This window comes from Somniosus microcephalus, chromosome 6 (assembly GCF_052327205.1).
Source record: "Somniosus microcephalus isolate GS21.2 chromosome 6, FLI_Smic_1.0, whole genome shotgun sequence".
NCBI lineage: Eukaryota > Metazoa > Chordata > Chondrichthyes > Squaliformes > Somniosidae > Somniosus > Somniosus microcephalus.
In genome coordinates, this window is record NC_140992.1 from 208003920 (window position 1) to 208026959 (window position 23040).

Below are 23040 nucleotides of genomic sequence, written 5' to 3' on the forward strand. Positions count from 1 at the left end.
CTGGCCTCATCTCACTAGTATGTTAATCATTAAACTGCTTTATTTTACACTCAGTAAGTGAATGCACACAGTAACCACTTGTAGAAAATCTCACTTACTTCAATTTAACCTTGATTTCTCTTCATAGATAAGAAAAAATAAACCACACTGCCCTGTCCCGGATAGTGGGTTAAATATATTTGCTTTTGGTCAATCTTAGCATTGAATCAGAACAAGGCTTACGCTCAGCCAGGACAACTCTATTCTTGAGGTAGATTGCCTAGACATTACTTGCCTTTCTCAGCAGATCTCACCAACTAACCTCCGATATATGGACCTTTGTTCTTTTTTTCTCCATGTCCTCAGGAAGTATGACCTCCAACTCCTCCCTTATCAAGGAGTTGGTCAGTAGGGCTGCTAATTAACCTGGTTACCACCCTCCCATGAGTGGATTCTTACCAGACAGCCCATTCTATGTACACAAGAATAGCACCATCTCATGTCAATGGCCTAGATGCCTGAAATGAGATAACAAATTAACTTTTATCCCAGGTCATTATGGATAACATACCAATCTCCCAGCAGCCTTGGAATTTCCTTCTGTTAACAACAGCCAGGGAGAGGCAATATCTTTGTGAATTAACCCCTAAAATTCCAATTCTGAATGCATAATCAGAAATATGTTTTAGATTAAAACAAGTCAGCCTAACATCGGCGGTGGGGGAGTTATTGGAAACCATTATTAGGGACAAAATAAACTTTAATTTGGAAATGCATGAATTAATCAAGGAGAGCCAACATGGATTGCTAAAGGCAAATCGTGTCTGACTAACTTGAGTGAATTCTTTGATCCAAGATGTGCGGGTTAGGTTGATTGGCCATGATAAAAATTGGCCCTTAGTGTTAGGGGGGGATTAAATACGTGGGGTTATGGGGATAGGGCTTGGGTGGGATGGCTGTCGGTGTAGGGACCGGGTGCTAGGGTTTGGATGATCAGCCATGATCTCGTTGAATGGCGGAGCAGGCTCGAGGGGCCGAATGGCCTACTCCTGCTCCTATGTTTCTATGTAACAGAGAAGGTTGATCAAGATAGTACAGTAGATGTATATATGGACTTTCGGAAGACATTTGACAAAGGGCCACACAGGAGGCTTATTAAGAAGATGGAAGTCCATGGAATTAAGGGGAAAGTGGCAGTATGGATATGGAATTAACTCAGTGACAGGAAGCAGAGGGTGGTAGTGGGTGATGTTTTTCAGACTGGGGGTGGTTTGCAGTGGTGTTCCCCAAGGGTCGGTTTTGGCTCCATTACTCTTTTCAATTTTTATAAACAACCTAGACTTGGGTGTAGGGAGCAGCATTATAAACTTTGCAGATGATTAATTGAAACTTGGCAACTTAATAGATAATGAAGAGGATAGTTGTAGATTTCAGGATGATATAGACAGGATGGTGAAATGGGCAGAAGTATGGCAGTTGGAATTCAATGTGGAGAAGTTTAAAGTGATGCACTTTGGAAGGACTAATATGGAAAGACAGTGTACTATAAATAATACAAAAAGTGTAGCTGAGCAGAGAGACCTTGGTGTCCATATACATAAATCCTTAAAGATGGCAGGGCAAGTTGATAAGTTGGTTCAAAAAGCATATCGGTTACTTGGGTTTAGAAATTGAGGCATAGAATATAAAGGAAGAGAGATCATGCTAGAACTTTATAAATCATTGGTTAGGCCTTAGCTGGAGTACTTTGGATAATTCTGGGCACCACACTTCAGGAACGATGTAAAGGCCTTAAAGGGTACAGAGAAGGTTTACCAGAATGTTACCAGAGATGAGGGACTTCAGTTATGAGGAGAGGTGGGAAAAGTTAAGACTGATTTCCTTGGAACAGGGAAGGTTAAGAGATGACCTAATAAAGGTTTTCAAGATGGAGAGGTTTTGATAAAGACTATTCCCTCTGGCAAGTGGGTCAATAACCAGAGGGCGTAGATTAAAATCATTGGCAACAGATCTAGAGTGGAGAGGAGGAGAAATATTTTCAGTCAGAGAGTTGTCGGGATCTGGAACACTCCACCTGAAAAGAGGATGGAAGCCAATTCCATAAATAATTTTAAAGGGAGTTGGATAGGTACTTGAGGATGAGGAACTTACAGGGTTACAGACAAAAAGCAGGGGTGTGGGACTAAACACGACTGCTCTTTCAAAGAGACAGCACAGGCATGAGGGACCGAATGGCCTCCTGTGCTGTGTTTCTATGATTCTATGAAAAATCCCTCCTTGGTCAATTAGCCAATAATTCCTATGCAGGACAGTAGTCTTTTGTGCTGTTAAGGCTAACACTGATGTCCTCCTCCCATGCTAACACCAATGACATATTTAGCTGGTTGAAAGGAAGTAGATAGTTCCAACCTTCCTCACAATTTTCCCTCTGGCTGTAAGAAAGCTCCTGGCCTTTGCTCAACACCTCCACAGTAGCACAGCTGATATTGGGAATGCAGCAGAGTAGGGGGAACTCAAACCTACATCTCACCACTGCTGCGGCACACCTTATCAATACCATAATGTGGACACCAGCACACATCAGAGCAGAAGGGTATCCTGTTAATAATGTAGGACTAACAAAAATGATTACTATTTGAAATTTGAAATAACTTTGTTGAATCAGGGAATGCAGAAACTCACAATTCCATTGATAATACTGAAAAACAGACTGATGAACTCATCTGTCTGCTGGTTCCTGCAGCCATAGTAAATGTTGTAGGCCCAAAGCATAGCAGAGTCTCCATATTTCTTCTGGAGGAATTTATGGAAAAACTCAGGAAGGTTGGACCTTGTCCCACTCTATATTTTGGAAGAAAATGCTTAGAATTTAAAAAAACAGTATACAAATATTTTTATAGAATCATTACATCATAGACATAATTATATTATCAGTATCAATGGATGGAAAATAAATCATGTTCTCTTGTTTCATAAAAGTTTCTTCCATTGCAGTTATTATATGTCTATAGGAAATCAATTAAGAGGTGTTATCTAAGCACAAAATAAACCATAACATAGTATTTTAAAAAAATCAGCTCCAATTTTCTCATGCTGGGTGCAAGTTCAGGATGCCACGATTCTCTAGTATCTCACTCAGGTGTGAGTCTAGACATTGAATGTTGGCAGTGGGGGATATCACAGATACCTTCAGCCCTATCCCCGCTCACCTTCCGCCCATGTATACTGTCACTGAATAGAAATCATGAATGTGATCTTTGGCTATATATTTTTTTCCCTAGCCCAGAAACACTGAGGCCAGTCCCAGTTGTGGCTTTCCACTGCAGTGCCCTCAATGATGGGTTGGGGCAGGACATCACAGCCAAGTCCAGTTGTGTCCACTTCCAGCAGTGGTCACTGGAAAACAAGCAGGATTCGGAACTCTGGCAAATTTTCTCTTCCCTATCTGAAGTGTGCTGACGGCACCTGTAGTACCGCTACCACCATTTTAGCTGAGATCAGCTAATTCAGTACAAACTACGATTGAGCCTGGACTCCTCCTGTCTGTATGTTCAGATACTCACTGAAACTTGCTGAACCATTGAAAGATATTAAAAAGTGAGTTTTTAAGTGTAATAGGGATGCAATCCTTGAGGCTCCGGTATAAATGATGTTCAGGGAGGAGAGTAAGTTCATGGCTGGGGGATATCAAGATTAGTGGAACAATTGGAGATAGAGAGATATGAATTTATGGCAGACAGAGGAGACTGCTTTGTGACAAAGTGTCTAGAGCTTATACTGGCATGCTAGCATTCTGCAAAATTCAGGCCAGTTTTGTCCATGTATATGACATAATACATGCCACATAATGCCTCCTAAAGCAAAGCACCCAGTGTGTGTAGCGAGTATAAGCTGTCCAGCTCAATTGATGTGCTGTTAATATATGACTGCTTTCCTTATATACTGCATTGTTGAAATCTCTCCAAATAACAGGCAGAATTATCCCAAATATAACTGACTTGCTATCCTTCCAGAGAGAACAGTTCCCTCTTTTGTGAGAATCTGTATCAATTCCGTGAAAGTCACTGCTGTGGTGCTGAGGACTGAATTCACATACGTGTTGATCTGCTGCAATCTTTTCTTTCCAGATTTCCTTCAGCAAGTTGGTTACGTCCTCCTTTCCCAAATTCACATTCTTGACTAGACCATCATGACGCAGATATACAATAACATCTTCTCCAGTACCCTATGCAAAAAGAAGGCAATCTTGCTTGTAATCCATGCTTTATATTCAGATGAGACATTTAACCAAGACCTTGTCTGCCTGCTGAGGTGCACATAAAAGATCTCATGGCACTATTCAAAGAGTAGAGCAGTTCTCCCGGTGTCCTGGCCAATATTAATCCATCATCCAACATCACTAAAAAACAAATTGTTTCCCATTGCTGTTTGTGGGACCTTGCTGTATGTAAATTGGCTGCCATGTTTTCCTACATTCCAACATTCAACACTTCAAAAGCACGCAATTGGCTGTAAAGCACTTTGGGACATGCTGAAGTCATGAAAGGCACTGTACAAATGTAAGTCCTTTCCTGTAATCCATGTTTTATTATGTTTATGTACTTGCCATCATTTTAGGTCCTTGTGCACCAATGTTCAATTGAGAGACCCTGTTTGCTGTCTCGGCCAATGCTGCTCTCCATCCATATCCATGAGCAGCTTTTTTTAAAATTCATTCTCAAGATGTGGGCATTGCTGGCAAAGCCAGCATTTATTGTCAATCCCTAGTTGCCCATAGACCATGATGGTGGGCCTTCTTATTTAACCACTGTGGTGAAGGTGCTCCCACAAATGTTGTTAGTGTAGTGTATGTACCTTTAAGGGGAGAACTACTTTTTACAGCTCCTGTATACTGTCGTACCGGCAGTGACCACACCTGTATATAGACCCTGAGTAGGGATCTGTACTGTTAATTTTAGAGTAACCCTCATCCAGTAAACACCTGTTGATTGTTCTCTGCAGTCTCTGGTCTAGTTATTGAAGGACACACAACATCAAGATACACGGATTTAACATTGGCGACGAGTCGATTCGAACCTACCTGCAACTCTGCAGAAGAAGGCCGATTCCACCAGCACGGGCGTCGACCATCCAGCGGAGACTCCAGCGAGACGGGCTGGCAACAGGTACGGCACAGACCCTTCCCGCACAGCGGCAGCTACAGCCGACCGACGGCACAGGAAAAGGCCGAGCAGCATCGACAGGAGCAGAGAGAGGGTAGAGCGCACAGGGCGCAGCCGGTGTTCAGGACCGAGCGGCGTCGACGCGAGAAGAGAGAGGGTAGAGCGCACAGGGCGCAGCCGCTGTTCAGGACCGAGCGGCGTCGACTCGAGAAGAGAGAGGGTAGAGCGCACAGGGCGCAGCCGCTGTTCAGGACCGAGCGGCGTCAATGAGAGAGGCGCGCAGGAAACCGCGCAGAGTGCAGCCGGTGTTCAAGGGCTGAGCAGCGTCCGCGGGGAAGAAAGGAAGCGCGGGAGACGCCATTTGAGCCACAGCGGAGAAGAAGGGAGAGCGCGGGAGACGCCATTTTTTTTGAGCCGCAGCAGAAAAGAAGGGAGAGCGCGGGAGATGCCATTTTTAGCCAGTCTAACCACACCCAGGGATGCCAAAGACTGGCAGTGTCACAGCGTTCGACAATGAAGTCGAAGATTGGACGACATATGTCGAACGCATAGAAGTGTACTGCAAGGCGAATGAAGTGCCAGATGACAGGAAAGCACTGGTATTGTTGAATTCCATGGATGCAAAAACGTATGGCTTACTGCAAAACCTAGTAACCCCAGAGAAGCCAGTGGAAAAGGATTTTGAAAACATAGTGTCAATCCTACAGGACCACTTAGACCCCACACCGCTGCTGATAGCGGAAAGATTTAAGTTTCACAAAAGGAACTAGCATAAAGATGAAAGTAATGCTGAGTTTTTAACGGAACTGCGCAAGCTATCGAAACACTGCCAGTTTGGAACGGGACTAGCAGATACTTTAAGGGACAAGTTTGTGTGTGGGCTTCAAAGTGAAGGAACCCAGAAACGGCTTCTATCAGAAAAGGATCTTACGCTGGACAAGGCTTTCAGCATGGCAGTATCACATGAAGCAGCAGCACGGGGCATGGCAGAGATACAACGGAGACCGCAAGAATATGGCACAAATGAAATGTCATACGGAACAGTGAAGTGCTATTGCTACGGCAGAACAACACACGACCATAAGGATTGCTGGTTCAAGGACCAAGTGTGCAGACAGTGTGGAAAAGTAGGACACATAGCAAGAGTCTGCAGGTCGGAAAAGAAAACCAGCAGCAAGAAATCCCCACAGGAGAAGTACAAGAAGGTACATAAGGTGGCGGAGAGTAGTGCAGACGAACAGAAAAGTGATACAGACTCCGGAAGCAAGGAGCTGGGTTGTCTGAAACTACATAATGTGATCAAAAAGGAGGATCACCAAACTATCTGGGTCACGCTCAAGATAGACGGAGTCCAAGTGAAAATGGAATTGGACACAGGATCAGCCCTAACAGTCATAAACTGAAGGGACTACAAGCGGCTATTCTCACATATACCCTTGAGAGATACAGAGATTGTCTTGAAGACGTACACGAGGCAAAAAGTCTACCCCAAAGGAAAAATAAGGGTGAACGTTATATATAACGGCAAGGAAACACCAAAAATGGACCTATATGTATTGGCAGATGGAGGACCACCACTACTAGGACGTGAATGAATCCGGAAGATACAGCTAGATTGGCATTCCATACAAGCACTGACTGTAGATGCCAAAAAGGATGATGATGTCACACCTGGACAACTGTCAAAAATGCTAACTGATGCACAAGAAGTGTTCCAGGAGGGACTCGGAACACTAAAAGGCATAACAGCGATGATCAAAATAGAGGAAAATGCAAGCCCAAAGTTCAACCACTATCTCCACGGGCAGAAGTTCACCTTGCTGACTGACCACCAACCACTTGTCTCCATCTTTAATCCAAAGAAGGGCGTTCCGGTGATGACTGCGCATCCGCCCAGCCGTCGAAGCAGAGCTGGAAGGTTTTGGAACGTTCAGGAGTACTGTCCAAAGTGGACTGGAGCGAGTGGGCTACACCCATCGTTCCTGTAATGAAGAGGTCGTTGAGTAATACGCCTGGGGAACCAAAGAAGGTTCGCATCTGTGGGGACTTTAAGGTGACAGCGAACCCAGTCCTTCACACGGTACAATATCCGCTTCCGCGGATTGAAGATATTTTCGCCTTGCTATTTGGAGGAAAACGTTTCACTAAGATTGATCTGGCCCAGGCGTACCTGCAAATGGAGGTAGAAGAAGCCTCGAAACAGTACCTCACGATCAACACTCATAAAGGTCTCTACCAATACAACCGGCTGGTGTTCGGGGTAGCATCAGCTCCGGCTATTTGGCAAAGGGCAATGGATCAAGTCCTGCAAGGGATTCCAGGGACCCAGTGTTATTTGGACGACATCCTGGTCACGGGCGAAAATGACAATGATCACCTCGCCAACCTGGAGCAGGTGCTCACTAGATTGAAGGAATATGGGCTCCGAGCTAATCGCCACAAATGCAAATTTTTCCAGAAGCAGATCTCGTATTGTGGCCACGTTATTGATGAAGAGGGGTTACATAAGTCCCCTGAAAAGATTGAGGCAGTAGTCAAGGCTCCAGCACCGGAAAATGTGTCACAACTGAGTTCGTTCCTCGGGCTGGTGAACTACTACCATAAGTTCTTGCCGAATTTGTCTACAGTACTACACCCACTGAACACCCTACTGCAAACGGGGGTACCATGGAAGTAGAATGACGAATGTAAACGAGCTTTCCAGAAGTGCAAAGAATTGATCACATCAAAAGAGGTGTTGGCTCATTTCAACCCAGCACTACCAATTCGGTTGGCGTGTGATGCATCACCCTATGGTATTGGAGCAGTGCTGTCGCACAAATTCCCGGACGGCTCGGAGAGGCCAGTAGCCTTTGCGTCTCGGTCACTAACCTCAGCCGAGCGTAACTACGCCCAGATTGACAGGGAGGCCCTCAGCCTAGTGTGGGGAGTGAAAAAGTTCAACCACTATCTGCACGGGCAGAAGTTCACCTTGCTGACTGACCACCAACCACTTGTCTCCATCTTTAATCCAAAGAAGGGCGTTCCGGTGATGACTGCGCAACGGCTACAAAGATGGTCCCTTTTTCTAGGGGCGAACCAATATGAAATAGAGTAGAAGGGCAGGAAACAGCATGGAAACGCTGATGGGCTATCACACCTGCCACTGCCTACTGCGGAGGAAGCACCAGCAGTGGACCCTGTCGAAATATTTTATTTGACTATAATTGAACGCTTGCCAGTAACTAACGCGGATATAGAGAAGGAGACCCGAAACTGTCTCGGGTATATGACTTGACGGTGAAGGGATGGCCAACACATGGCGACTCACTGTTGCCAGCATTCTCATCCAGAAGAGAACAGCTGTCAGTATGCCAGGGGACCTTGATGTGTGGATCCCGAGTGGTAATTCCACCCAAGTTAAGGGAGAGAGTGCTCAATGAGCTTCACGAAGGCCATCTGGAAGGGGTGAAAATGAAAAGCCTTGCTAGGGCTTATGTGTGGTGGCCGGGGATCGATCAGCAAATCGAGGACCTGACAAAGAGCTGCTCAGGATGCCAGAAGTTCCAAAATGCACCACCACCTGCCCCTCTACACCCAGGGAGTGACCCTCCTCTCCATGGCAACGGGTGCATATTGATTTTGCTGGTCCATTCATGGACTCAATGTTTTTAATAGCCGTGGATGCGCACTCGAAATGGCCCGAGGTGATCAAAATGTCCTCCACCACCACGGAGAAAACTATTGCAGTCCTACGGACCATATTTGCCAGGAACGGCTTGCCAGAGCAGATTTGCTCTGATAACGGACCACAGTTTGTGTCCGAAGAGTTTCGGAAATTTATGAAAAGGAATGGGGTAAGGCATTACATATCCGCCCCATATCATCCAGCCACAAATGGATTGGCTGAGAGGTTCGTACAAACCTTTAAAAAGGCAGTGAGGGCCATGTGCGATGATGACATTCCACTGCAGCATAAGGTGGACAATTTCCTGTTAGCCTACAGAAATGCGACACATGCAGTCACCAACCAGACCCCGGCCATGATGTTCTTTAACCGAAGGTTGAGATCTCGTCTGGATTTGCTCAGACCAAATGTACAAAGAGATGTTGAGAATAAGCAATTCCAGCACATCAATGAGAAGCCGACAAGGCGCTTCAATGTAGGGCAACCAGTCTTGGCCCGCGACTACCGAACAGAGAAATGGCAACCAGGAACGATATGCACACGGCAGGGGCCACTAATGTACACAGTGGATGTTGGGGAGAACCTTGTGAGACGCCATGTCGACCAGATCCTAGAGTCACAGGAACGAGTCAACCCCATGTCTCGCGTACCTGGTGATGAACCCGACATACAGGTAGCATCTACCCCAGAAACAGTAGCATCGAAAGCTGATGAACCAACTGACGACAGGGGGCTAGAATCGCCTCCGCACCAAGAGCAAGACACTCAGGAAAGGCGCTATCCAGAAAGGATCAGGAAGCCGCCCCAAAGACTGAATTTATAAATGGACTATTTTCAGTTAATGTTGCATGTTAAAAGTGTTAATTGTTAAATGAATGTTATGGTACTGTTAATCTAAAAGGGGAGGAATTGTAGTGTATGTACCTTTAAGGGGAGAACTACTTTTTACAGCTCCTGTATACTGTAGTACCGGCAGTGACCACACCTGTATCTAAACCCTGAGTAGTGATCTGTACTGTTCGTTTTAGAGTAACCCTCATCCAGTAAACACCTGTTGATTGTTCTCTGCAGTCTCTGGTCTAGTTATTGAAGGACACAAAACATCAAGATACATGGATTTAACAGTTAGGTAGGGAGTTTATTCTTTGTAGCAGTTTGATACAACTGACTGATTTGCTAGGCCACTTCAGAGAGCAGTTAGGAGTCAACCACATTGGTGTGGGACTGGAGTCACATATAGGCCACATATAAACCCCACACTCCTGTGGTCTGATGCCCTCCTGATATCCTCCATGGCCCACAATCTCCTTCCAGTGCCCCCATGTCCTCCATGGGCCCCCTGCGATCTTCTCCCCTCGTCTCCCAATCCCTCCGGCCCTTTCTCTGATCTTCTTCTCCCCTCCTCCCTTGATCTCCGAGCCTCCCCATCGATGTTCCCCTGACCCCTGATCTCCCCATCGATATGCCTGCCCGACTCCCGATCTCGCCGCCACTGCCCCGTCCCCCTGCATCGACGGTCCTCCGACCCCGGATCTCTCCCTCCCTCTTCTTCGCTCACCCGGCTGTGGCCTGGTGCCAAAGGCCTACCCGCCCGCAGCTAGCCAGCCTCTCAATCTGGCTGGCTGCAGCCAGGAAACGAGTCCAAGAATGGTAATCAGGTCCTGCCATTAAATTAGGCAGGACCTGACCACAAAACTACCCGTTAATATAGGGGCCATTGTTATGATACAGCACAGGAGGCTTTTTGGCCTATCATGCCTGTGCCGGTTTTTTGAAAGAGCTATCCAATGTCCCACTCCGCTGCTCTTTCCCCATAGCCCTGCAAATTTTCCCCTTCAAGTATTTATCCAATTCCCCTTTGAAAGTTACTATTGAATCTGCTTCCACCACCCTTTCAGGCAGTGCATTGCAGAAAACCTATGATGATTAAAACAAATCATCTTTTAAACGGTTGATGATTCAGCTGAAAGTGCAAGCCAGTGGCCTTTAAACAAGTGTATAGTGGGTATACTGATCTTATTTATATCCCAATAATAGTAAATGAATGAATACTAAGCTCATACCAGTCCCTCAAAGTAGTCCTCATCCGTTTCAATTGGATTATCTGCCATCTGGCTTAAAGACAGACCACCTGTTCAAATTACAAGCAAAAACAAGCCATCAGTTATGATTCGATAACTTAAAAAAATCCTTTTGAGGAAGACAGACTGTGACAAAAATGAAGAATCTTTGTCTAAGATTTAGTTTGCTATTGGCTTCTTTAATTCTGCCATTGTATATAAGGGGTTGAAAACCAGCTTCAGTCAGAAAAATCATATCCTGGTTAAATTTGATACATTGTTGCAATAATTAGTCAATATATCTGAAAACAAGTGTCGAAGGGAGGAGTCAAGCCATTCAATTCAAATACAAAATTCTGTGTGATTTATTCAAATATTTGTCTGTGTTTAACAGACTACAGTATTATTAAATTCCTGCAGGATACTGGCCTCACCACCACTTTGAAGGTTTTATCAGCCTGATCTTTTCAAATCGGTGAGTCAGCCTTGAATCTCCAAAGACAATTAAGTAAGTCAGATGACTTCTGTAGTTGCTGAGAAAAGGATAAAAAACTACCAAATAAAAAAATAATTGTTACAGCATGTTTTTGCAAATTATTTATGATTCTCTGTTTATAATGAGGAGTTAGCCAAGTTCAACAACTACAGTAAAAAATCTATGTTGTGTTACTGCTATTATCACATGTTCAATTACTGTTTAATAAATCTATTTGGCAGATAAAATGAGGTCTATTGTAATGTGTTATTCTGCCACCTTCCGAAGGCAAAGATAATCCCATGAAGGCATGGGATAGAACCAATAGCTGAGATAATATGAATAAAAAGTTCTGCATTTCTGTTCCTGGCACACTATGAACTTTACCTACATGCCAGGGTATGTAAAAACACTCCCTAGGAAGTCCGGGCTCACCTACGAGAGCAGTCTGAAACATAGGAGAAAAAATATCTAGAGTAAAAAAAGTAAAAGAAATCTAATGACATAACACAGACTTCAACTGTGTTCAACATTGGAGCGCCAGAATCCTGACACAAGGACCAAGTTTCAAAGAGTTTTATTGTTAGTTCTCCCTCACATTCTGTTATTCCCTTCTTTATTTTAGTTTCCATTGCAGCACATAATGGCCCAGAAATTCAGCTCTCCCCGGGTGAGTACGCACGGGGTACTCACCCGTAAGCCCAATGGAAGTACCGGTTTCGTGCATGCACTGCGCATGCGCGGGAAACCGGCACTTCCGTTCCCCTGAAAGAAGGGGTTAAGAGGTGGAACGCGTGCGAGGGAGAGGCAGCGCGTGCGCATCGAACTTACGTTTTTTTGCAGGTTTTCCTGGGAAGGTAAGTCTCCAGAAGTTAGACATATAAAAAGCAGTCGCAAGGCCTGTTTTTTACAAGGTAAGTGGTGAATTAATTAAAATTAAAACATTTTTTCCACAGGTTTATTATTTTTAAATACTTTAAAGAAAAGGTAAGTTTATTTTTAGCCCCATTAGAAAATGTAATTAATTTTTTCAAAAATTTAAATTATTGTTTAAAATAGTTATTTCAAGTAATTTATAGTTTATTTTAAAAATGTGATTTAAAAAAAAAAATATTTGAAGATTTAGTGATGTTTTGGGGCTTATAGTATTTATAGGTTTGAGTCAAACTTACGAATGAAGCATTCCCTGCTCCGATTGGCTCCCCATGGCCCACGTGATCCCAGGGGACGCATCGAACTAACTGTGCCCCTGGGATACGCAAGCACTGCCCGCCGGCAGTTGGAGGAGGCCCAGGATCGGAATCCCATGCGGGCCCACATCTCAACAGCCAGCGCAGTAGGTAAGTGCAGGTCGGGGGCTTGCACCCGCAGGAAGCCCCCGACCCGAATTTCTGGGCCATTGTTCCCTAGTTGAGAGGGTATGCATGCAATCTTTCCCAGCCCTTTACCAATGCCACTCGGTGACGTCATTAGACGAAGTGATGGGGGGCTCGCACTCTCCCTTCCTGTGGGGACGTGTCCACTCAATGCCTTCACAACAGACTCACTGCAACAACTTGTATTTATATCAAATCAAATCAAATCAACTTTTATTGCCATTGTTAGTGCACAAGTGCAGTACAACGAAATGTAGGCTTGCGGCTCCCGAGAGTGTACAATTTGGATTAGGACACTTAACATTTCAACATACATTTGTACATATATATTAGCATAAATATGACCATAATAAAGTGCATCGGCAGATGTGCAGGCTTTAGCGTTTATTTGTGGAGTTCAGTAGGATGACAGCCCTGGGAAAGAAGCTGTTCCTAAATCTGGTCGTACGGGTGCGAATGCATCTGTAGCATCTTCCAGATGGTAGGAGGGCGAACAGACTGTGGCTGGGGTGGGTAGGGTCTTTGATGATGGACCGTGCCCTCCGTAGGCAGCGTTTCTGATATATATGTTCTATGGTCGGTAGCCGGGTGCCGGTAATGCGTTGGGCAGTTTTGACTACCCGCTGCAGGGCTTTCCGGTCATGGGAGCTACAGCTGCCGTACCATACCGTGATACAGTTTGTCAGGATGCTCTCTATAGTGCAGCGGTAGAAGTTAGAGAGGATCGGGGGTGACAGATTACATCCCTTCAGCCTCCTCAAGAAATATAGGCGCTGCTGGGCCTTCTTCACCAGAGAGGAGGTGTTGAGGGACCAGGAGAGGTCTTCCGTGATGTGGACTCCGAGGAACTTAAAGCTGGCCACCCTTTCCACTTCCGCCCCATTGATGTGGATGGGAGCACCTTTAACATAGTAAAACGTCCCAAGGTGCTGCACAGGAGTATTATAAGACCAAAAAATTTGACACTGCACCTGAAAATTCATTGTGCTAGCCTCTGTCAGATCATCTGGCTGAAAATACTAGCTTTAGCTAGAATTTAAGAGTGAGGACTTCAACTAGAAACCCAACTGATGAGTATTTTCACAATGTGAGAATTTAATTTAAAATTACAGGTAGACTATCCTTTATCCGAAAACCTTGGGACCAGCTGTGTTTCGGTTTTCGGAATTTTTCGGATTTCAGAAGGTTTTCATCTCCGTATCTGACAACAAACACTGTTGCTTAGCAACAGCTTGTAAACACTCGGGCCCTGCCTTGGAAGCGTCTCTGAAGCTGTTGCTAAGCTACAGAGACTCTTTCCACAGCCTGACTGTTTAAAAAAATGCTAGGGGAAGAAAAAAACCTAACAAAATGGCTGCTGATTTCTGCCGTTAGATCGAGGTTTTGGCTCCCCCTACTCCGTATCTGAATTCCTTGACTTAGCGGGGGTCTGGGGCTCGACTGCCGCCGCCAGTTGTGGGAAAGTCGGATATCGGCTGACTCCTACACTAAGCTGGCCCGCAAATCAGGTCGGCGGGGGGAGGGGGGGGAAGTAAAGACTATCGGACAGGCCACTGTATTGTTGGGTTCACTCTCCCGGTACCTCCTTCACACTGCCCGGCTCAGCCTGCAATCTCCTACCCAGGAGGGAACTCTGTGACCCTCTGCCCTGCTCACAGGGAAAGGCAGAGCTCCCGGACCACTCCTGTCATGTTTGGCGCCACTCGGGTCATGTCGTGCGCACGACTTACGCTCCACGAAAAAACTTTCAGTTTTTAGAGGTTTTCGGTTTTCGGAAGTGCGGATAAAGGATAGTCTACCTGTACTTACTTTGGAAGTCACAAGGTCCTTGGCTTAATGTCTCATCTGTACCTCCAACAATACAGTAATCCCTCAGCACTACAGTAAAGTATCGGCCTAGATTATGGCCCAGATTTTGATGGATCGGGACATCTCGTGGCATGCCCTGTTAGGCTTGTTTATGCACTTTTAGGTTTTAACACTTGTTGTCCATAAAGTTGCTGGAAGTGCAAGCTAATAACGGTGCAATGAGAGCAACAGGACATGTGGGACCTTGGTGAACAACAAGACAGTGTATCTCTGTAACCAATGAGATTAAAGGATTGAGAAATAAATAGAGGAAGGACTGAGAAGGAAGGTGAATTAGAGTGGGTGATTCAATTTCAAATCAGGTGCAGAAAGAGAAATAAAGAGCAAAAAAGAAGGATTAGATTAAAAAGAGAGAAAAGAGAGTCAGAAAAGTAACAAAAAAAATTAAAATTTTAAAATTTGATGTTTTTAAAATCTCCAACAACAATTCACAACCTGAAGGAATGATACTCCATACTTATAATTGTTCACTTTCTGGGCAAGAGCTTGATTGGTAGTCATTAACAATTATCATGTCGTTAAAAGGGTAGGCACGCTGCTAATTACTAGACATAACTTTCTGTGGTGAGTTTAATGGGAAATGAATGTACAAATGCAACAGCTTCATGAAACTCACAGGGAGGTTAAGTGCGAGATGCCGTTTTCGTGCAGCTAACGGCGGAGCGGCACAAATCGGTCAACACCTTATGGTGATTCATAATTCACGGGCTATCTCTTCCTCACCACAAGTTGCTGGCCAATTTGCACATTAATAATGGCATGCGTTATTGAGATGCTGTTATTTTTTCAGCAAAATCTGGGCAAATATACTCAGGGCTTGAATGCACAACCGTCTAACTCAGAGGCAAGAGTTGTATCACTGAGCCAAGCCAACATTGTACAACTGTAACAGATCCCAGCCAAGTGGCATAATGCATTTCTATACAACACACTATTCCATGGTAAGGTTATACAGAGGGGACAGACATAAATTTTTGACAGAGGTTTTCTGACTTGGCTACAGGGCTGTGGGGGAAAAATTGGGTTGCTTTGCGCCTCCAGTTAGCACCCTAGGGGGGCACTAATGGGTGCAAAGCCCCTAGCACCTGGGCGTGGCGCCACTGACGCCTCCCGCGAAATTCAGCGGGAGGTTAGCGGTGGCGGTAGCACCCAATGACACTGCACTTCCGGTGATGACGTCATCGCCATGCGCAGTGCCCCGCTCGCAAACTTCAGTTGCACCCCCTGACCTACCGCCGGATGATATGTCCTACAGGGCCAGGGTGGTGTTTTTGTGGCCGCTGCGGCGCAAATTAAAGGGCAGGTGCTGGGTGGCCATTTTTTTTGGTCCGCCTGCCAGCACCTGCCCTCTTTTGCCTTCTCATGCAGGGTGCCGGCTGCGATCGATCAGCCCAGCACTCCGTTTGAGCTGTTTTCCCGGCACCCTGCTCCCCGGTGTTCCAACAGGGCTCTGGTGCGCGCTGCGCTAGGCCCCTCCCCTTTAATAAGAGTTGGTTGGCATGTAATACTGCGGTGCTACATGCCAACGCGTGTGGCGCTGTTGCACGTAGCGTCGTGATATTGAATGGTATTGAAGGAGGTGGAGCGCTTCCAGTAGCGCCCCGTCTCCTGCTTGGGGCGCTACCACTCAATTTACGATGCGGGGGGTGTTAACTTTGTCGGGGAGCTAAAAGTAGCGCCCCAGCGAAGTTAGCGCCCCAAAGGGGGCGCGACTGAATTTTTCCCCCCAATGTGTTTTATGGCTTTCCCAGGATGTGGGGGAAAAAAAGGGTGGAAACACAGTGATACATCCAGCAAGAAGTGGGATGAGTGCATATGGACTTGATGGACCTTGTCCTGAGTAACACAACACAACGTAACATATGTGAGTTCCCTCACCAAAGTATATCGGCAGAGGTAATCATCCCTGCATTTGACCAAGCAGCAGTGCCTATAGAGGCTTTGCTTTCCAAAGAAAGCTGGCATAGGGTTATGTCATATGCTATAAATGGACCTGCAGCCCACTTCAACCACCAGCACTGCTCTGGCTGTGGCTGTTAAGGTCACAATTACCCTTAACTTCTATGCCAAGAGTAATTCCATGCTACCACAGGGAACATTAGTAACATTAGCCAAACAATTGTGCACAGATGAATGAAGTAAGTCACAAATAAATTGTCTGATAGAGCAAATAATTAAACCCTCTTCCTCTTGGACAATTGGTGAGATCATGACAGGGCACTTCAATTTTAAAGAGTGACAGAAGTCATAGATTGGACCCACATAGCCATCTGTGCTCTCCTGCTCAATGACACCACCTATGTCGGAAGATTACATTGGATACAAAGGGAAGGATTCCATTCTCTCAATGTATTGCTCATATGTGACCAGCAGAACTGCACAGTGCAAATGAACACTCAATTACCCTGGAGTTGGCATAGTGTCTTCATTTTAAGGCAGTCTACCATGTGAGCACTCTTTGACCCAGAAAAGCAGGTCTCTGGATGGTTTCTGAGAGATCAGAGCTACCCTCGGTAGTTATGGCTGATGATACCTGTACGGTTTTCCAGGTCATGAACTGAACATCAGCAATTAGGTCTATTTCTGCCTCCTTGCAAAGGCTACAGAGTGTGAAAGCCTCCTTGAAAACAATGGGATTATAGCAAGAGGAGCAGTAGAGCAACAGCTCAAAGAGTATGCAGACAAGAATTCATTGCCGACTGCAAGACACGTGTGTCAATCTGAAATGGAAGATTGTCTTTTGACTGCCACATATGGCCACTGCATTAACAGTTCTGTCTACATATTCTCCTCCCATAATTTACAGACTTTCTCTGTGCATCACATCAGCATAGCTCCTATTCATGCCACATGAAAACAATTTCCAAATCTTGCCATCAAAATATTTGCTTGCACAACAACTTTAATGTAACAATTTTAATGTAAATGCATACTGTGTGTGTGTGTGTGTGTACGCCTAATGATTCTTACCACCATGATTTCCCATTGGTGCAGGTGGCGGTGTGTGAACTTTTAAGCCTAGGCTTCTCCTAGGTGCTACTTGAATGGAAGGCTTTTATGCAATGGAAACAAAACTTTGTTTGACTACAAATCCCTTCTTGTGAATGTCTGCCCTTTAAGCTGTGGCAGGCCTTTAAATCTGGCAGAAGTATGTTAGTTCCCGCCCCCAATGGATGAGCTCTGAATCAGAAGATTTCTTGATGTCTGAGGTTTGCCCCGAATATTTTAATTAAGGTGACCCTAGAAATTATAGTGAGTTCAGCCAACTTCACAGTGAGCAGGCATGAATTGCATTCCACCCCACTTCTGGTTGGGATTTTGCCCCAGCTAAAATTTCTTGATGGGTTATAAAACTAGTGACACAGTATGTTAAAACAAATTTTTTCACCTCTGGAACCTGGGTTTGAATCCAGCCCAGACTGATGGGAGGAGTTGGTGTTGTGTACTATTTACCTGCCATTTTAGTTTTGAACAGTTCAACTTCTGCATTCAGTTTGTCTCGCTGAAGGGTAATATGCTTGTTAACATCTAACAGAGTGCTGTGCTCCTGTTTCATCTGATAAAAATGCTTCTGGAGAATTTCATTCTGAAAGAATAAATACATTTGTAAATACATTTGTAAATAAAGAGCTGATAAGACTAACATCCCATAATTCTTCATGCTCTTCTACATTAAGAAAGCAGAAAAATTGTCTCTTTTTGAGGAATTACAGAATTCTAGAGAGGCATATTCATTCAATGCATAGTGTCCTAACATACCTTAGACTTCTGAATGCTTGCTGCCAAAAAGGCTCTTTTCAAAGCATACATGAGCTATTGCTTTAGAAATGTAATTCCTAATAACAATTCCATACATTAAAGAATACAGCCATTGTGTTTTCTCAATTTTTCATCTCCAACAGTGCCGCATGACACCATGCAATTTTTTTTGTTAGCACTGTAAATATGAATTTCACCTTGAGCTAGCAGTCTACAGGGCTTCATTCATTCTCTCTAACACTGTAAAATAGATTCCAGGCAACCATACACTCACTTTTCATCCATTGAATGCTCTGTTGTGGTTTTCAACATGTTTAGGTTTTCCCTCACTAGGGTCTGCATTAGAAGGTTTTCTATCAAAAGGTTTGTGTTCTCTATCGACATAGCATCTATCAAATGTTCTTCCACAATTGTTATTTACCATTCTCTCCACTGGGTTTGAGGAGCGGGATGTGTGAAACATTATCACGAAGCCTCAGGCCTCCATGCATGGGAGAGGAAGAGGTAGAAGTACACAGAACTTACAACACAGAAACAGGCCATTCGGCTTAACTGGTTCATGCCGGTGTTTATGCTCCACACGAGCCTCCTCCCACTCCTTTTCATCTAATCCCATCAGCATATCCTTCTATTTTGTGTTTATCTAGCTTTCCCTTAAATGCATCTATATTATTCGCCTCAACTATTGCTTGTGGTAGTGCGTTCCACATTCTAACCACTCTCTGGGTAAAGAGGTTCCTCCTGAATTCCCTATTGGATTTATTGGTGACTATCTTATATTTATAGACTCCCCTATAAGTGGAAATATTTTCTCTACATCTACCCTATCAAACCCTTTAATAAGCTTATCAAGACCTCTATAAGTAAGACAAAGACCAAAGTAATAAATTGGAAAAAAGCTGATTTTAAGGGGATGAGAATGGAACTAGTTTGATTCCTGGGATGAGAGGGTTGTCCTATGAGGAGAGATTGTGTAGAATGGGCCTATACTCTCTGGTGTTTAGAAGAATGAGAGGTGATCTCATTGAAACATATAAGATTCTGAGGGGGATTAACAGGATAGATGCCGAGAGAATAACAGAAAATGCTGGAAACACTCAGCAGGTCAGGCAGCATCGTGGAGAGAGAAACAGAGTTAATGTTTCAGGTCGATGACCCTTGGTCAGAACTGGAAAAAGTTAGAGAAGTAACAGATTTTTAAGCAAGTGTAGGGGCAAGGAAAGGGGGGAGGGGAGGAAAGAACAAAAGGGAAGGTCTGTGATAGGCTGGAAGGCAGGAGAGATTAAAAGACAAAAGGGATGATGGTGCAAGGCAAAAGGAGATGGTAATGGGACAAGTTAAGAAACAAAAGATGACTCTGGAGGAGGTGTAAATGGCAATGGCAGAATCAATTACGGCTGCTACGTGAGAGAGAAAATAAAATATAGGGGCCGAGGTTATAGTCTGAAATTGTTGAACTCGATGTTGAGTCCAGAAGGCTGTAAAGTGCCTAATCGAAAGATGAGGTGCTGTTCCTCGAGCTTATGTTGAGCTTCGTTGGAACAGTGTAAGAGGCCGAGGACGGAGTGGTCAGAGTGGGAGTGAAGCGGAGAATTAAAGTGACAGGCGACCGGAAGCTCGGGGTCACACTTACGGACTGAACGGAGGTGTTCCGCAAAGCGGTCACCCAATCTGCGTTTGGTCTCTCCAATGTAGAAGAGACCGCATCATGAGCAGCAAATACAGTATACTAAATTGCAAGAAGTACAAGTAAATCGCTATTTCACCTGGAAGGAGTGTGTGGGGCCCTAGACAGTGGGAAGGGAGGAGGTAAAAGGGCAGGTGTTGTTCTCTACCCCATACAGTTACCCCTAAAAGGATCCTGAATCATTGAATAGTCAAGGCTGAGCTAGATAGATTTTTGGACTCTAGGGGAAATCAAGGGACATGGAGATCGGGCAGGAAAGTGGAGTTGAGGTCGAAGATCAGCCATGACCTTATTGAATGGTGGAGCAGGCTTGAGGGGCCATATGGCCTACTCCTACTTCTTATGTTCTTATGTTCTTAACTACGGAAAGTAAACTGGAAAAATTTCCTGACAAACATAGAAATAGAACAGCAGTGGGAAACATTTAAAACAGTGATCAATAGAGTCCAGGAGAAATATATCCCACTAAAAAGCAAGAACAAACTAGCCAGTAATGACACACCATGGTTGAATAAAGAAATAAGGTCAAAAAGAAGTAAAGTCAAAATTGAAACTAAAGAAAAAGGCATACACTAAGTAGATAGACAGCAAAGGAGAGGGTGACAAATAAAAATATGAAAAGGTTAGGAAAGAAGTCAAAAACATTAGGAAGACAAAGAGAAACTATAAAATTAAATTATCAAGGAATATAAAAAAGAAATAGTAAGGTATTCTACAGACACATATAAATAACAAAAGAAACAATAGAATATGGATAGGGCCACTAAGCGATACAAAAGCAAAATACTGCAGATGCTGGAAACCTGAAATAAAAACAGAAAATGCTGGAAATACTCAGCAGGTCAGGTAGCATCTGTGGAGCGAGAAACTGAGTTAACGTTTCAGGTCAGTGACACATGACAAACTTACAATAGGTAATAATGGCAAAATGGCAGAAATATTAAATAATTACTTTGCCTCGGTATTTACCAGGAAGACTAACATGGTGGACGACATTAGAAGAAGAGATCAAAAAAGATATAAAGACATTTAAGATAGAAAGGGGGAGATAATTGATCAACTAACCAAACTTAGAGAGGATAAAACCATTGGTCCGGATGGATTGCATCCACACGTTAAAAGAAGTGAGGGAAGAGATAGCAGAGGCGCTATTACATATATATATATATAAATTAATTAGAAAAGGGAATAGTGTTAGAGAACTGGTGATATAAAAAGGGAGATAGAACAAGTCCAGGGAACTACAGGAAACTCTCTTTTAACTGGCACCTAAATATCCGGAAACCTCTCTTATCCAGCAAAATTCAGGAGTAGGTTCAGGTAAGTTTTACTATATATTAGTGGCTGTGTAACCGGGGTTCCTGGATCTGTGGCTGTGTAACCGGGGTTCCTGCACCTGTGGTCGTGCAACAGGGACTCCTGGATCTGTGGCCGTGTGACCGGGACTCCTGCACAAGTGCTGTGTAACCGGGGCTCCTGCACCTGTGGCCATGTACGGGGCTCTCGTACCTTGGTAAGTATACCTCTCTGTAATCCGGACTTTTTGATCAACCGGCACCACGCCAGTCCCATTGGTGCCGGATAAAAAAGTGTTTCCTGTATAGACCAATTAGCTTAGCGTGGTGGTATGAAAGATAATGGAATCTTTACTCAAAGGTGTAATACAAATAACATCTAGAAACTGAAAATAAAGTAAAGAGTAGTCAGCACGGATTCCAAAAGTTAAGGTCATGCTTGACCAACCTCATTGAATTCTTTGAAGAACACGAGAGGGTCGTGGATAACATGTTTAGTGAGTTGGTCACACCGCAGGGTAGGGCTGCACAGGAAGAAAGGAAATGGGTGGCCACCAGGCGGAGCAATAGAAGCAGGCAGGTAGTGCAGGAGACCCCTGTGACCATTCCCCTCTCAAACAGGTATACCGATTTGGATACTGTTGAGGGGGATGACTCACCAGGGGAAGGCAGCAGCAGCCAACTTCCTGGCACTGGGGGTGCTCCTGCTGCCCAGGAAGGGAGGAAAAAGAGTGGGAGAGCAATAGTGGTAGGGGATTCTATAGTAAGGGGAACAGATAGGCGTTTCTGTGGCCGTAGACGTGAATCCAGGATGGTTTGTCGCCTCCCTGGTGCCAGGGTCAAGGATGTCACTGAGCGGCTGCAGGGCATTCTGGAGGGGGAGGGTGAACAGCCAGAGGTCGTGGTCCACATTGGTACCAACGACATAGGTAAAAAGAGGGATGAGGTCCTGCAGCAAGAATTTAGGGAGCTAGGTAGAAGATTAAAGAGCAGGACCTCAAAGGTTGTAATCTCTGGATTACTCCCGGTGCCACGTGCTAGTGAGTATAGGAATAGGAAGATAGAACAGATGAATGCGTGGCTAAAGGGATGGTGCAGGAGGGAGGGCTTTAGTTTCCTGGATCACTGGGTCTGCTTCTGGGAAAGGTGGGACTTGTACAAGTCGGACGGTTTACACCTGAACCAGAGGGGGGCCAATATCCTTGCGGGGAGGTTTGCTAGCACTGCTGGGGGGGGTTTAAACTAACTTGGCAGGGGGATGGGATACAGAGTGGAACTATAGTAGGGGGTGATTTACAGCCAAATACGGAGGAAAAAACAAGTCAGCTGGGAAGGCAGAGCAAATATGTGAAGGCAAAAGGGAATATGGCAAGGCTGGAAGGCATTTATTTTAATGCAAGGAGTCTTGCAAATAAGGTGGATGAATTGAAGTTGTTGTTGAACACATGGGAGTACGATATTGTTGCTATCACGGAGACATGGTTGAGGGAGGGTCAGGACTGGCAGCTCAATATTCCGGGGTATAGAATCTTCAGGCGAGACAGAGGGGGGTGTAAAAGGGGAGGGGGTGTTGCAATATTAATTAAGGAATCAATTACTGCTGTAAGGAGGGATGATATATTAGCGGGTTCCTCTAATGAGGCCATATGGGTAGAACTTAAAAACAAAAAGGGGGCAAGCACTTTGCTGGGAGTGTACTATAGGCCCCCAA

The 23040-nt window shown here is 44.8% G+C and overlaps 1 protein-coding gene across 2 annotated transcripts in view; it reads right to left on the minus strand.

Moving 5' to 3' along the window:
- The window catches only part of tsnaxip1 (translin-associated factor X interacting protein 1), a 158356-nt gene that overhangs the window by 9308 nt on the left and 126008 nt on the right, over positions 1-23040 (minus strand). For both annotated transcript variants that reach the window (XM_085991314.1, XM_085991315.1), the window contains exons 9-12: positions 18042-18174; positions 10872-10939; positions 4076-4204; positions 2662-2820 (exon numbers count right to left, since the gene is read on the minus strand). In XM_085991314.1, the coding sequence (XP_085847440.1) occupies positions 2662-2820; positions 4076-4204; positions 10872-10939; positions 18042-18174 (489 nt within the window). The remainder of the gene's footprint in view (positions 1-2661; positions 2821-4075; positions 4205-10871; positions 10940-18041; positions 18175-23040) is intronic.